Below are 15,723 nucleotides of genomic sequence, written 5' to 3' on the forward strand. Positions count from 1 at the left end.
TATTTGTTTTTTTTCCAGTTATTTCAGCGATGTCTTATGAAGGTTTTGCATATTGATCTATGGAAATGTTATTTGGCTTATGTACGGGAAACTAAAGGGAAACTTCCTAGTTACAAGTAAGAGCTGAAGTGTCGTAGCTTTGCTTTCATTTTTAAAAATAATTTTATTTCCGCTGTCAAAAAATGTTCTGTAACACCTTCATCCGTTGCACTGCAGGGAGAAGATGGCCCAAGCTTATGATTTTGCCTTGGATAAAATTGGCATGGAGATTATGTCCTACCAAGTAATTCTTTTCTTTTCAATACCACAACGTGTTAAAAAGATTTTTAAAATACTTTGTGAACTGAAACTGTAATAATTTTAATAATCTCTTGCAGATATGGGTTGATTACATTAACTTTTTGAAAGGAGTGTAAGTAATGCCTATTATTTTTGTTCATTCATTCTGACTTTAATTATTCTGAGAGAAAGGTTGTGTTCACTCTAACGTGCTTGCACATGACTTCCGACAGGGAGGCAGTAGGATCCTATGCAGAGAACCAAAGGATAACAGCAGTGCGCCGAGTGTATCAGCGAGGCTGTGTCAACCCTATGATAAATATTGAACAGTTATGGCGAGATTATAACAAATATGAAGAGGTAAAACCTTTAGACACAGATAATATACTGCGGAGGGAGAAGGTTAAGGTTTACAGCCAATTAGAATATTTTCCTTACTTGAACAAGGACGAACTGTGAAGTCTGCTCAATCAAGTGTTTATTATGGGCAGTACAATATTGTAGTGATTTGCTATTACAGCGCCATGACTCGAATTCAATTCCTCTGCTCTATGTAAGGAGTTTTTACATTTTGAATGAATATTAGTTGTCTGTTCCCTGGGCACTGTGGTTCTGTTCCACATTCCAAAGACCTACCTAGGGTTCATAGGTTAAGTGGTCACATGGGCATAACTGGGTGATGCAGGCTCACTGAGCTAGAAGGGCCTGTTACCACGCTGTATCTCTAAATAAAATAATAAAGTCACGGCCCTTTCAAAGAGCAAAGTTATTTATCACAATGTCCTCTGAGGATGGTGGTCTTCCACTACTGTCGCCCATCCACTTCAAGGTTCGATGTGTTGTTCATTCAGAGATGCTCTTCACACCACTGTTGTAATGTGTAGTTATTTCAGATACTATCACCTTCCTGTCATCTTGTACCAGCCTGGCTATACTCCTCTGACCTCTCTCATTAACAAAGCTTTTTTGCCAACTAAACTGGATGTTTTGTTTCTCGCACCCTTCTCTGTAAATTTCAGAGGTGGTGTTTGTGAAAATCCCAGGAGGTTGGCATTTTCTGAGATACTCAGTCCACCCCATCTGGCACCAATAATTATTCATTCCATGGGTCCAAATCTCTTAGATCTAATTTCTTTCCCAATTTGATGTTGGATCTGAACAACAACTGAAACTCTTGGCCATGTCTGCATGTTTTTATACATTAAGTTGGTGCCATGTGATTGGCTGATCAGTGATTTACATTAACAAGCTGATGTACAAGTGTAATTAATAAAGTGGACACTAAGCACGGTTTCCCTGTGCCAGATTTGACTTTACCATCATAATGCAGTCTGTTACAAAGTTGATAAGTACTTTTAAACAGTCTGCTTACATTTGTCCATTTGCCCTTTTGCTGTCACTGTAATGGGAAACCATCACTGCAGAGTCTGAATATCTGACCACCTTCCGCATGAAGTGCTGTACCAACCCCATACAGTAACATCAGGTCCAGCTCCTACCTGACCATTTTAGCAAACATTTTCCTGATGATTTACTCCTGCTTTGAAATGGGTGAGACGGACATAAAGAATATTAGCACCCAACAGTATTTAAAAATTAGACAAGTAATACATTGAGTATTTTCTATTAAACAATTATGTTTTAATATGAGTAATTAGATTAAATAGGCATGCAGCCTCCATAAAAGATTAGCACAACAATTTACAGTACCAGTGACCTGGGTTCATTTCCTGCCGCTGCCTGTAAGGAGATTGTATGTTCTCCCCGTATCCGCATGGATTTTCTCCATTTGCTCCAGTTTCCTCCCACAGTCCAAAGAAGCAGCGGTTGGGTTAATTGATCATTGTCATGTGATTAGGCTCGGGTTGAATTGGATTGCTGGGCAGCACAGTGTGGCTCGAAGGGCTGGGAGGGCCTCTTCTATGCTGTAATAATAACAATTTCAAGATTGTGTATTCATAATTAAAGGTTGCTTATCGTCATTCTTCAGTACACAATTGTAAAGGAGAATGAAGTGATTGTTAGTCCAGATCCAATGTAGCGTAACAAAACACAATATGATGAAAGGAAATAATAAAAAAAAACACTATAAATATAAAAGCAATCCTATAAAACACAATGTACATGTAACTGAGTATGGTTGTATATGCAAAGATTAGCTATGTACTCAATGCATGCCATAAAGTGACCTTATGAGCAGGAGTATCTGTACATAAGGTGACTGACAGGAAATGATAAAGGGAAAGAGGAACTTGTTGCCACAGTAGCAACAAGAAATTGTAGACCCTATCTGTAAGCTTGTAAAGTGATGGAAGTAAAGAGTTTTTCTCTCTTCCTCCACAGAGCATTAACATACACCTGGCCAAGAAAATGATTGAAGATCGGAGCAGAGATTATATGAACGCTCGACGAGTGGCAAAGGTAAGTGTTCCCATTTTAAATTGTGATAGGTTACTGCAAATTGGGGCAACTTTAAAATACAAGGGACTCCCTTCTTCCTGTACATCAGAGCTATGAAGCTACATATTTCCCTTGCAGGAGTATGAAACTGTCATGAAAGGTCTAGACCGCAATGCTCCGTCAGTTCCGCCACAGAACAGCCCTCAGGAAGCACAGCAGGTGGAGATGTGGAAGAAGTATATTCAATGGGAGAAAAGTAACCCGCTTCGCACTGAAGACCAAACACTAATCACTAAACGAGGTGAGGCTAATTAACAGATATCGCTGCCATTTTCATAGAAACTTCATTTTGTGTTGTGCAAAAGCAATCTAAAAAGATATTTACTGCTTGTTCATTTCATTTTTCTTAAGAGAGATTCTGATGTGCCTAAAGTAGCAACCATGTTGTCTAAGGCGGCATAGTAGCGTAACAGCTGGTGTAACGCTTTACAGCAACAATGATAGGGGTTTAATTGCTGCTGCTGTCTGAAGAGTTCCTATGTTCTCCACGTGACAGTGTGAATTTCTGCTAGGTGCTCTGATAACTTCCCACATCCCAAAATATAGATTAATAGGTTGTAGGCATGTTATATTGGCACCAGAAGCGTGGCGATACTTGAAGACTGCCCCCAGCACCTCCTCGGACTGTAGGGCAAATGACGCTGTTCATTGTATCTTTTGATGTACCTGTGACAAATGAAGCTGATTTTTTTATCTTCAAAATGTTCAATGCATCAAATTTTGTGATTCCTTCTCTAAATGTTCATATCTCTATTTATGTATGCTCCACCTGTCTCTTTGGTCAGTATTTTGGTTATTAGTCCAAATAAGAACTTGTTCATCTCTTTCCTGGCCTAGTGTCATAATGCTTCCTTGAGGCACTGCATTAAGTACCTTAGGTAAAAGTACTTACATATTGTTATGTTTTGAGAGTATTGAATTGTCTATAAAGCAATTATGAAATTTCTTCAAAAGCCATTACAAGGAGATAAATAAATCGTTTTGTGACATGTTGTATGACATGCACAAGCATGATATGTAATCATGATTGTTCTTGACAAATTTCCTACAGAATTGGTTTGCCATTGCTTTCTTCTGGGCAATATCTTCACAAGATGGGTGACCCCAGTCGTTATCAATACTCTTCAGAGACTGTCTGATTGGTGTCAGTGGTCGCTTAACCGGAATGTGTGTGTTGCACCAGCTGCTCATACGACCATCCACCACCTGCTCCCATGGCTTCACTTGACCCTGATCGAGAGGATAAGCAGGTGCTTCACCTTGCCCAAGGGTGTCCTGCAGAGCGAAGGAACATCTTACTCCTCCTTTAGTAGAGACGTATCTCCACCCCATCACCCAAATAAATTGGATATCTTTTAAATTAAGAGTTGGCAAGAAATATTTTCTTTAAAATTGGTTTTCTGGAAGTACCATAAACACAAGAAGTTCTGCAGATGCTGGAAATCCAAAGCATGAACTCAGGAGGTCAGGCAGCATCTATGGAGAATGCGAAATGCTGGAGGAATTCAGCAGATCCTGATGAGGGGTCTTGGCCCAAAATGTTGACTATTTATTGCTCGCCATAGATGCTGCATGACCTGTTGAGTTTCTTCAACATTTGTGTGTGTTATTCTGGAAGAACCAGATATTATATAACTGATCATATGCTAGCTAACCACAAACAAGAGAAAATCTGCAGATGCTGGAAATCCAAGCAATGCACACAAAAGGAACTCAGCAGGCCAGGCAGTATCCAAGGAAAAGAGTACAGTTGACATTTCACGCCAAGATCCTTCATCTTGACTGTTTATTCATTTCCAAAGATGCTCCCTGGACTGTTGAGCTCCTCCAACATTTGTGTGTGTTGCTTGGATTTCCAGCATCTGCAGATTTCTCTTGTTTGTGATTGGACTACTATATTGCAGTCTCTTCCAGTGATGCCTGTCCTGAAGAAGTGTAGATATTCCCTTCAACGGGAGTTCATGAAATCCTCTCTCACTGCTACCCCTCTGTGATCTCCGATTCCTAACGAAGGGTCTTGGCCTAAAACACTGACTGTGTTCTTTTCCATGAATGCTACCTGGTCTGCTGAGTTCCTCCAGCACTTTGTATGTGTTGTAAATTAGCTAACGTCTCTTTTGAGATCTATTACTGACTTTAAAGAATTGATGTGTTTTCTTGCAGTTATGTTTGCCTATGAGCAATGTCTTCTGGTCTTGGGGCATCATCCTGACATCTGGTATGAAGCTGCACAGTATTTGGAGCAATCTAGCAAGCTGCTAGCAGAAAAGGGGGTAGGTAATTATCAGTACATCTAAAAAGGATAATAAAAGCAATGATTATAAGAAGATGCAACACGCTTAGTGTGAGGGTTGCCAAGAATACCAACTATAAGTGAATTACTAGTCCAATTTAATGGGTTTCACCTCTGGACCATCCTTGCAGAAATAATCACCAATTGTTTTATGGAACTGATTAAGATATCTTGGGCTTGTGAGACTGTTTGTTATTAACTTCCAGGGTCATTAATATTGTGTTAGACTGCTCAGACCATTTAAAGACTTTTGGAATTATTTGACATTCCCTGTGTTGTACATGATTTCTAGGTTGTTTAAAAGTAGTGTGTTAAACTGGTAAAGAATACTGCTGCAGAGAGAAGGGCCCTTCAGCCCATCAAGTCCATGCCATCCTGGTTTTATGCCTTCCTGCTCCCAGACCATAGCCCTCCATACCCCTTTCATCCACATACCTTTCTAAACTTCTAAATGTTACAATTGAACCTGCATCCACCACTTCTGCTGGCAATTTGTTCTACACTCCCATCACCCTTAGAGTGAAGTACTTCTCAGTTTCCCCCTAAATATTTCACCTTTCACCTAAACCTATGACCTATAGTTGTTGTTGCACCCAACCTACAGGATTTTCTTAATTAAGTTCAAATTCTGGAACACCCTCCACTCCCTAAAGGTCTTCTCTCACCTATTTTTGGGATCTCTACATTACCTAATGTGTTTTAACTTTATCTGGATATCTTCGTGGGAAGCAGCTTTGGAGGTGTTACTACAGTAAAGGCTCAATATAAATGCAAGTTATTTTGTTAATAAGGTAAACTTATTAAGAGTAGTTTATGAAGTTCTGTAAAGATATGCAAAATTCAAAGTAAAATTTATTATCGGAGCACATGCATGTGACCACATACAACCCTGAGATTCTATTTTTGCAGATATACTTAGCAAATCCATAGAACAGTAAGTGTAAACAGGATCAATGAACAACAAATTGTACAAATGCAAATATGAATAAATAGCAAATAATATCAAGAGCATGAAATAAATAGAGTCCTTAAGGTGAGACCCTTGGTTGTGGGAACACCAGAAGTAGAATGAGTGTAGTGTTCCACTTTTGTTTAAGAGCCTGGTGGTTGAGGGGTAGTAATTGTTCCTGAACTTGGTAGTGCAAGTCCTTCTGCCTTATAGCAGCAGTGAGAAGAGAGCATGGCCTGGGTGGTGAGGGTCTTTAATGATGGTTGCTGCTTTTCAATGGCAACATTTCATGTAAATGTGGTTAATAGGCACAAGAGATTCTGTAGATGCTTGAAATCCAGAGTAACACATTGAATGCTGGACTAACTCAGGTCAGGCAGCATCTATGGAGAGGAGTAAACAATCAGTATTTTGGGCCAAGACCCTTCATCAGTCCTGGTCTTGATAGATGCTGCCTGATCTGCTGAGTTCCCCCAACATTTTGAGTGTGTTATCCCATAAACATAGTTTGTTTTTATTAACAATGCCAACAAGATGGCAGATTCCTGGTAGGTTCCTGGAAATTATTCTTGACTCTTAAATGACTGTTGTATCACTACCAATTAATTTGAGTTGCCATTCTCATAAATGTTACTCTTTGACAGGACATGAACAATGCAAAACTGTTCAGTGATGAAGCTGCAAATATCTACGAGAGGGCCATCAGCACTTTGCTAAAGAAGAACATGTTGCTTTACTTTGCATATGCGGATTATGAAGAGGTAAGTAGACATTATTCAGTCCTCTGGTCTCTAAAATGTATATAAAAGGGATTCTGCAGATGTTGTAAGTCCAGAGCAACAGACACAAAATGCTGTAGGAACTCAGCAGGTCAGGCAGTACCTGTGGAAATGAATAAACAGTCGACATTCCAGGTCAAGACCCTTCATCAGAACTGAAACTGAAAGGGGAAGAAAGCAGAATAAGAATGTGGTGGGGAGGGGGAGGGATAGTACAAACTGCAAGGTGATAGGTGACCAGGAAAAGAGTGCTGAATTGAGAAGCTGGGAGGTGACAGGTGGAGGGGTAAAGAGCTGAAAAGAAGGTATCTGATAGGATAGGAAAGTGGACTATGAGAGAGGGAAGGATGAGGGGCATCAGAGGGAGGTGGTGGGCAGGTGTGGAGTAAAAACAGAGGTAAGTGGCGAGCCAGAGGGGAGAATGGAAAAGGGGGATGTAGGGAGAAATTATCGGAAGTTAGTGAAATCAATATTGTGTCATACTGCTCCCTATTATTCTGCACTCCAGCAGTTAATGTCAAATTTCTTTTATATTAAAGAGTCGAATGAAGTACGAAAAGGTACACAGCATATACAATCGGCTCTTAGCTATTGAAGATATCGATCCAACGTTGGTAAGTGTGGCTTTAGTTTGTACCATCTGTAGGAATAAGTGTGTGCATTTTAATCCATCTTTTGTTAAACTCTCACTGACTTAAAAGTAGTGGCAGGGAGATGGCAAAAAAAAAACAATCTGAGTGGATTTTTTCCCAGCAGGGGAAGAATAGGAATATTAAAGAAAATAGGAGTAGGGGTCCGTCATTTCTTCAAGCCTCTGTCACAGTTTGTTTTGATTATGACTGATCTGTAACTTGTTTCCACTGATCCACCCAGTAACGTAACATAAACACAATGCTAATACAGCTCGGCATCGGAGTTTGTATGTTCTCCCTGTGACTCTGGGTTTCCTCCCACAGTCCAAAGACATTCTGGTTAGTAGGTTAATTTATTGTAAATTGTCCTGTGATTAGGCTGGGTTTAATGGCTGGCGCAGCTCATTGGGCCGAAAGGGCCTCTAACTCTAAATAAAAATTTTTAAATATCCCCTGATGTTTTTACTAAACCTGAATTAAACACTTCACCAGCTTATATTTTATTTATTGAAAGAAGAAATGCTAGAAAGCCAATCAGATTCTGGTTTAATACATCTGGCATATGTTGTGAAATCCAAAACAAAAACAGAAAGTGCTGTTGAACCCCTTAGCTTCTCAAGTGGTATGAATGGGAAGGGTGCACATTTCATGTCAAGGTTCCTCTGTCAGAATTGAGAAAGTGAGAAAACACACGTTTTAGTTGCAGAAAGGAGGACTCTGGGAACGTTTGTGATAGGGTGCAGACTGAAGTTGTCAAGTTAACAGTTCCTTCAAAAGAAAATAGGAAACATTGACACATTTCCAGTTCAGGGTATTGCATTTGCTCTCCTCTTCACCCTCAGGTTGGGTGACCGTTTTGCAGAAAAATTTGCTAAGATGCCCCTGAGCTTCCAGTTGCCTGTCACCTTAACCATCTAGCCCATTCCCACTCTGACCTTTCTGTCTTTAGCCTCCAACATCGGTCCAGTGACGCCCAATGTAAGGCTGAGGAATAGCACCTCATCCTCCATCTGTGTACGCTGACACCTTTGGGACATCTCAATGCAGTTAACAAGCAGAGCAGATAGGGTTCTGTTGTGGACAGTGTGTTGTTTTCTCCACCCCCCCCCCCCCCAGTCGGGCAACACTGAGGACACCTATTAGTGCCCTAATAGGCACAAATTGATTGAGTTAACGAAGATCTGGACTGTGCATGGAACTTCCATTGGCTGGAACCCATCTTGTAATGCTGACCTGGGAAATGTAGGGTTTTCTGTCATAATCTTTTGTGCTTGAATTGAAGGTTTACATCCAGTATATGAAGTTTGCACGGAGAGCGGAAGGTATCAAGTCCGGTCGATCCATATTTAAGAAGGCACGGGAAGATCCCAGAACCCGCCATCATGTTTATGTGTCTGCTGCCCTCATGGAGTACTACTGCAGTAAGGTATGCTGCTTGTTTTGGGGTCACCCCTCCACTTGTGGGTCATTAGGCCTGGCAATTGATGGCATCCGTTAGCTCACGAGACCATGGGTCAGCGCCTGGAAAGTCTTGCTTCAGTGTTTCGCGGTGAGGCAATGCTGGAGTGTCCCCTCCAGGGTGCAGGCCTGGGCAAGGTTGCATGGAAGACCGGCAGTTGCCAATGTAGCAAGTCTCCCCTCTCCATGCCACCAATGTTGTCTTAGGGAAGGGCAAGGGACCATACAGCTTGGCACCAGTGACTTCACAGAAGTTGCTAGAGCGAGGTTGAAGCCAACGTCAGACTGCCTTAGGGACTGCAGCTCCGGATTTGTCCTCAGGGTTTACTCCCGAAGCCTTTCCCATGGGTAGGTACAGCCACACGGCAGCAGAGGTTTTAAATCAGAGTTTTCCTTCTCTTAGATGGACTACCATCCCAGGCTGACAAGCTCCATCTGCCCGAAGCACTGGTTTTAAGGTGCCAGGACCCGCCTTCGCCCCTTCTCCTGTCAGTAGAAACAGTTCCGTCGGGCTTAGAGGCTAAGCCACACGAGAAGGCCAGGAGTTGGACATGGTTGTCAGAGGCTATTTGAGACACATGCCATGTGGAGCACTTATTGGTAGTGGGAGCTTGTCCCCCCTACCACCCCTCGGCTTGACAACCTTGGAACCATTGGCAATTATTCTTGTTAAAATCATCTTGCTGATTTACAAAGACTTCAAACAAATGCATTTTTTTGTGATCTGAAACAATCAAATGGCACTATTGCAATGTCAAAGAGTTTAAATGACTAGTTAAAATTAAGCCACTGGCATGTAGTGTACTGATACATTGTAGGATGCATAAATGATGACTTTGCATTCTGTCCAGTGAATCACCTGGGGATTTTATTTTGTCCCTTTTTACATGCAGGGGTATGTGGTTGAGTTCTTGATTAGTCAGGGTGTTAAAGTTTGCAGAGAGAAGTCAGGAGAATGAAATTGAAAGGGAAATTAATCAGCCGTGATCAAATGCCAGAGCAGACCTGATGGACCAAATGGTCTGAAACTGCTCCTATGTCTTCATTGTCTAAAGCAAGTAACTGTTTGACCATTCCTTTTCAGGACAAGGCAGTAGCCTTCAAGATATTTGAGCTTGGTTTGAAGAAGTATGGTGATATTCCGGAGTATATATTGGCTTATATTGACTATCTTTCTCATTTAAATGGTAAGTAGTATATTCTTAATTGTGCATGATAAATTTCTTCAGACCAATGAAGAGTTAGATGTTGGCAAATATAATAGTTTTGATTATTATCTTGGAACAATGTGGTTATATTTAGTCAAGCTGGGACCATAATGTCACTTGCTATAAGGACGTCATTGACCACAGATGTTTTCCCAAGAGATGAGTATAAACAGTAAAAAAAAAAGGTCAGTCTCAACATCTTTTGTAGGTAATTTCAAGAGGGAAGCACAGTAGCATAATGCTTTACCACACCAACAACTGGGGTTCATTTCCCACCACTGTCTATATGGAGTTTGTACATTCTCCCCGTGACCGGCAGGATTTCCTCTGGGGTCTACAGGTTCCTCTGACATTCCAAAGACCGGATTAGTAAGTTGTGGGCATGCTATGGAAGTGTGGTATGACTTGTGGGCTGCCTCCAGCACAATCTTTGGTCTGTGTTGGTCATTGACAACAAAATGACAAATTTCATTGTATGTTTCGATGTACATGTAACAAATAAAGCTGATCTTTAAATTAGCCATGATGGAATGGTGGAGCAGACTCGATGGGATGTATCTTTGTGATCTAGTCCTACTTCGCAGGTCTTGGTCCACAGTCTTGTAGGTTATACAGATTCCCAGGTACTTGTACAGCACAGCAAGATGTTCAACTGCATTCTCTCTGCATTTCAGAGGACAACAACACCAGGGTTCTGTTTGAACGTGTCCTGACATCTGGCTCCTTACCACCTGAGAAATCTGGGTAATGTTTCCTGTCTTTAAACTTTAAATGGTCCATCGAAAACTCAATGTTTTAAAGTGTATGTAGAACAATGTGGGCTTTATTAGAAATTCTCACAGATAGCAAACAGCTTATAATTAATTATATAAAAGTAGTCTAAAAAACTGGAGGATTGGTGTAAGTTTTGAAAAAAGTCAATGAATCAGAATAGAAACATTTCTTAACTTTTATTTTGAAAACATTTATTTTTATATATTCTTTGGAGGGAATGGACCTCCACACATTTACAATTATTTGGATTAGTCTACAGCAATCTACTTGTATCTTCTTATAAGAGATTTCATATATTGAGATTTTCAAGTTTAATAATATCATCTAACTATACATATATACAACCAAATGAAACAATGTTCCTCTAGACATATATCACAGACATATATCATACACAGCACATGAGCCAAAATATTTTTGTAATAATGAAATATAAATCTAAATACAGAGCTCAGCAGAGGTAAACAGTAAACAGCTTGCTGTTCTACTGACGAGACCTCAGTGGTGGCAGGACATTTATTAGTCTCACAGCCTGAGGGAAAAGGCTGTTACCCAGTCCTAGTCCTAATGCTTCTGTACCTCCTTCCTGATGGTGGTGGGTGTGGGATTGTTGGTAGGGATCCTCAATGATCTATGTCTGAAGGGTAAAAATGAAGATTTGTAGGTCACGGAAGCTGTGTTGTATGACTCTTATCAGGAGGGATATGGAGGGCTATGGCCTACGTATGGGACTAGGCAAAATAATAGTTTGGCACTGATTAGGATGGGGTTGAGAGGTTTAATAAATCAGCCACGATGGAATGGCAGAACAGACTCGATTGGCCGAGTGGCCTAATTTTGCTCCCATCTCTTCTGGCTTTAGAAAGGCCGAAAGACCTGATTCTGTGCTTCTCTGAACTGGTCCTTCTGCTGAGCTCGTCCATATCGACCAAAATGTCTATTCCAGATAGTCCCATTTGCCTCATATCTTTCATTTAAGACAAGGTTGGATAGATTTTTTCTAGTAGGGGAATTAAGGGTTATGAGGAAAATGTAGGTATGTGGAGATGAGCCCATGGCTAGATCAGCCATGATCTCATTGAATGGTGGAGCAGGCTCAACAGGCCAGATGGCCGACTCCTGCTCCTATTCCTTATGTTCTCTCTAAACTTTTTGTCCAGGTACCTGCCCAAATATCTTTTAAACATTGTAATTGTACCCACCTCTGCTAAAGCAGTTTATTTTGTGATAGCTGCTGGATTCCACTACCAGTATGAATTCTGCGTAAGGCATTGTTGAAGTCTTGATTAACTGTCTCATGTACTGCTCTATGGTGTGTTTCCAATTACTGTGGATTAAAAGTGTCTGCAAGGAATTAATTAGCTTGAAACTCAAAGTAACACACTGAAAAATGCTGGTGGAACTCAGCAAGTTTGACAGCATCCACAGAGGGGAATAAACAGTTGACGATTTGGGCCAAGACACTTCATTGGGACTGGAAAGGAAAGGGACAGAAACCAATATAAGAAGGTAGAGGAGCTCAAGCTGACAAGTGAGAGGGGAATGGGGAACAAAGTAAGAGGCTTAGGGGTGATCAGTGGAAGAGGTAAAGGGCTGAAGGAGAACAAATCTGAAAGAAGAGGACTGTGGATCATGGAAGAAAAGGAAGGAAAAGAGAAAAAGAGGTAGTGGGGGCAGAAAGGGGGATAGAAAAAGAGAGATGAGGGGGAGAAATTACCAGAAGCTGGAGGAACTGATGTTCATCAAGTTGAAGGCTTTCCAGATAGATTGAGGTGTTGCTCCTCTAACCGAAGTGTGACCTCACCTGCAATAAGTCTGGTTATTGCACCCTAATTTTACTTTTTCTCTCTTCCTGTTGTTACCATTACAGTGAGATCTGGGCACGATTTCTAGCTTTTGAAAGTAACATTGGAGACCTAGCCAGTATTCTGAAGGTGGAAAAGAGGAGGTTCGCTGCTTTTAAGGAGGAATATGAAGGAAAGGAAACAGCATTATTGGTGGACAGATACAAGTTCATGGACCTGTTTCCCTGTTCAAACAGTGAACTTAAAGCTCTCGGATACAAGGTATGTACCTTCCATTGGGATGTGTGCAGCACTGACAAAGTTGGCATTCAGTTAGTTATGTCCTTAATGATCCTGGAAATGTTTTCTTCTTGAAACTCCATAATAATCCCTTGCTACGTCCATTGGCCACTTTAATGGTTTTCTTTCACACTGATGTCACGTGTACTGTTCTACAGCTTAGGTTTTCTCTTCAAAACATTGCTAGCTGGTCCCCACTCTAGGGGAACATCTGCTTTAATTTTTATTAATATTTGATTGAGTGTTGCTGCACTTAAATTTAATCAGTTCACAGAGGAACTGTTCTGCTAGAAACTTTGGATCACTGCGGATACTTGAGTGTGAGTGTCACTTTTCCTTTAGAGCCTGGTAGAAAATCTGGTCTTCCTGTTGGAATTCTTTGAGGAGATTACATGTAGGATAGATAAAGGGGATGCAGTGGGTGTTATATATTTGAACTTTCAGAAGGTCTTTGATAAGGTGCCACACATGAAGCTGCTTACCAAGTTAAGTGCCCCTGGCATAACATGAAAATTACTGGCATGGTTAGAGCCTTGGCTGATTGGTAGGAGGCAGTGAGTGGGAATAAAAGGATCCTTCTCTGTTTGGCTTCCAGTGACTAGTGGTATTCTGCAGGGGTCTATGTTGGGACCACTTCATTTTATGCTGTATATCAATGATTTAGATGATAGGGTGGAGGGACAGGTAGTGTTGGGGAAACAGCTAGGCTGCATAAGGACTTCATCAGATTAGGAGAATGAGCAAGTAAGTGAAATACAATGTTGGGAAATGCATGGTCATTGGGAAATGTTTGGTAGTTGAAATAAGTGTGCAGATCATTTTCTAAACGGAGAGAAAATCCAGAAATCTGAGATGCAAGGGGATTTGGGAGTCCTTGTACAGAACACCCTAAAGGTTAACTTGCAGGTAGTGTTGGTGCAAATGCAATTCATTTCAAGAGGTCTAGAATACAAGAGCAGGGATGTGATGCTGAGGCTTTATAAGGCACTGGTGAGGACTCACCTTGAGTATTGTGAACAGTTTTGGACTCATCCAAGAAAAGATGTGCTGACATTGGAGAGGGTTCAGAGGAGTTTCACAAGGATGATTCTGGGGATGAAGGGGTTATCATACAAGGAATGCTTGATAACTCTGGGTTTGTACTCTCTGAAATTCAGAATTATGAGGGGGGATCTCATTGAAACCTTTCGAATGTTGTTTGAAACTCTTCTCTCACTACGAACAGCATTCTTCCTTTACTCCCATGCTCTCCATCCAGCCCTGAAGCCTGTTATAGATCCATTCCATTATCTCTGACTTCACATTCTCTGACCTTAATTGTTGGTTTGTTATGAGTTTCTCATCAAAATCATAGGAATGTATCTAATGCATGACCATTGACTCTTCTCCCTGTAACCTCTTCAAAAAAAATCTCAGTAAGGATGGTCTAGAAACAATTTCTATTTTGCTCTTCATGTTGTCCTTTCTATTTCTAGAGTCTGACTTATTGTTTAAAATTGCTGTTTACGATTTACATCAATGATTTAGATGAAGGCATTGAGAATAAAATCAGCAAATTTGCTGATGATACTAAGCTGGGTGGCACTGTGACATGTGATGAGGATGTTAGGAGAATTCAGGGTGACTTGGATAGGCTGAGTGAGTGGGCAGATACTTGGCAGATGATGTTTAATGTGAATAAGTGTGAGGTTATCCACTTTGGGAGTAAGAACAGGAAGGCAGATTATTATCTGAACAGTGTAGAGTTAGGTAAGGGAGAAATACAAAGAGATCTAGGAGTCCTTGTTCATCAGTCACTGAAGGTGAATGAGCAAGTGCAGCAGGCAGTGAAGAAGGCTAATGGAATGTTGGCCTTTATTACAAAGGGAATTGAGTACAAGAGCAAGGAAATCCTTTTGCATTTGTACAGGGCCCTAGTAAGACCACACCTGGAGTATTGTGTACAGTTTTGGTCTCCAGGGTTAAGGAAGGACATCCTGGCTATAGAGGAAGTGCTGCGTAGATTCACAAGGTTAATTCCTGGGATGTCCGGACTGTCTTATGCAGAGAGGTTAGAGAGACTGGGCTTGTACACGCTGGAATTAAGGAGATTGAGAGGGGATCTGATTGCAATTTATAAGATTATTAAGGGATTGGACAAGATAGAGGCAGGAAATATGTTCCAGATGCTGGGAGAGTCCTGTACCAGAGGGCATGGTTTGAGAATAAGAGGTAGGTCACTTAGGACAGAGTTAAGGAAAAACTACTTCTCCCAGAGAATTGTGGGGGTCTGGAATGCACTGCCTCGGAAGGCAGTGGAGGCCAATTCTCTGGATGCTTTCAAGAAGGAGCTAGATAGGTATCTTATGGATAGGGGAATCAAGGGATGTGGGGACAAGGCAGGAACCGGGTATTGATAGTAGATGATCAGCCATGATCTCAGAATGGCGGTGCAGGCTCGAAGGGCCGAATGGTCTACTTCTGCACCTATTGTCTATAAAGTGGTGAATAAATCCCACTGAGTAAAATTGAAAGAGAGTTTCCAAAACCAAAGTTTGTGAATACAAGTCAGATGAAAAGTACAGAAGGATTCCTTACAGTTAGAATGTGGAACCTAGTACCACAGGAGATCAGTGAGGCAAACAGCTTAAAGGTTATGAAAGGTAATGGGCAAATTCAGAGAGCAAGTCTCTTGCATTGAAAGGCTGAGATGTGACAATTGAATGGGACAACTCCGGTGCAGTGTGAAACACTACACTCGAGGTGAGCTGGGCTCTCTCTGAAGAACTGTTGGCTAACACACAGAACTACAGTTACCCGAGAGCAGC

At 41.2% G+C, this 15,723-nt stretch overlaps 2 protein-coding genes across 3 annotated transcripts in view; one reads left to right on the forward strand and one right to left on the reverse strand.

The window, feature by feature from the left end:
* The window catches only part of cstf3 (cleavage stimulation factor, 3' pre-RNA, subunit 3), a 106,986-nt gene that overhangs the window by 85,419 nt on the left and 5,844 nt on the right, over positions 1-15,723 (forward strand). For both annotated transcript variants that reach the window (XM_059976096.1, XM_059976097.1), the window contains 13 exons: positions 19-116; positions 217-283; positions 378-412; positions 513-639; positions 2,623-2,700; positions 2,818-2,980; positions 4,903-5,012; positions 6,626-6,742; positions 7,300-7,374; positions 8,675-8,818; positions 9,935-10,037; positions 10,733-10,802; positions 12,703-12,898. In XM_059976096.1, the coding sequence (XP_059832079.1) occupies positions 19-116; positions 217-283; positions 378-412; positions 513-639; positions 2,623-2,700; positions 2,818-2,980; positions 4,903-5,012; positions 6,626-6,742; positions 7,300-7,374; positions 8,675-8,818; positions 9,935-10,037; positions 10,733-10,802; positions 12,703-12,898 (1,383 nt within the window). The remainder of the gene's footprint in view (positions 1-18; positions 117-216; positions 284-377; positions 413-512; positions 640-2,622; positions 2,701-2,817; positions 2,981-4,902; positions 5,013-6,625; positions 6,743-7,299; positions 7,375-8,674; positions 8,819-9,934; positions 10,038-10,732; positions 10,803-12,702; positions 12,899-15,723) is intronic.
* The window catches only part of tcp11l1 (t-complex 11, testis-specific-like 1), a 55,029-nt gene continuing 39,974 nt past the window's right edge, over positions 669-15,723 (reverse strand). The window contains exon 12 of the transcript XR_009513358.1: positions 669-2,204. The gene's annotated coding sequence lies outside the window, so the exon portion shown is untranslated. The remainder of the gene's footprint in view (positions 2,205-15,723) is intronic.

The sequence above is a fragment of the Hypanus sabinus genome, chromosome 7 (genome assembly GCF_030144855.1).
Source record: "Hypanus sabinus isolate sHypSab1 chromosome 7, sHypSab1.hap1, whole genome shotgun sequence".
NCBI classification, from domain to species: Eukaryota; Metazoa; Chordata; class Chondrichthyes; order Myliobatiformes; family Dasyatidae; genus Hypanus; species Hypanus sabinus.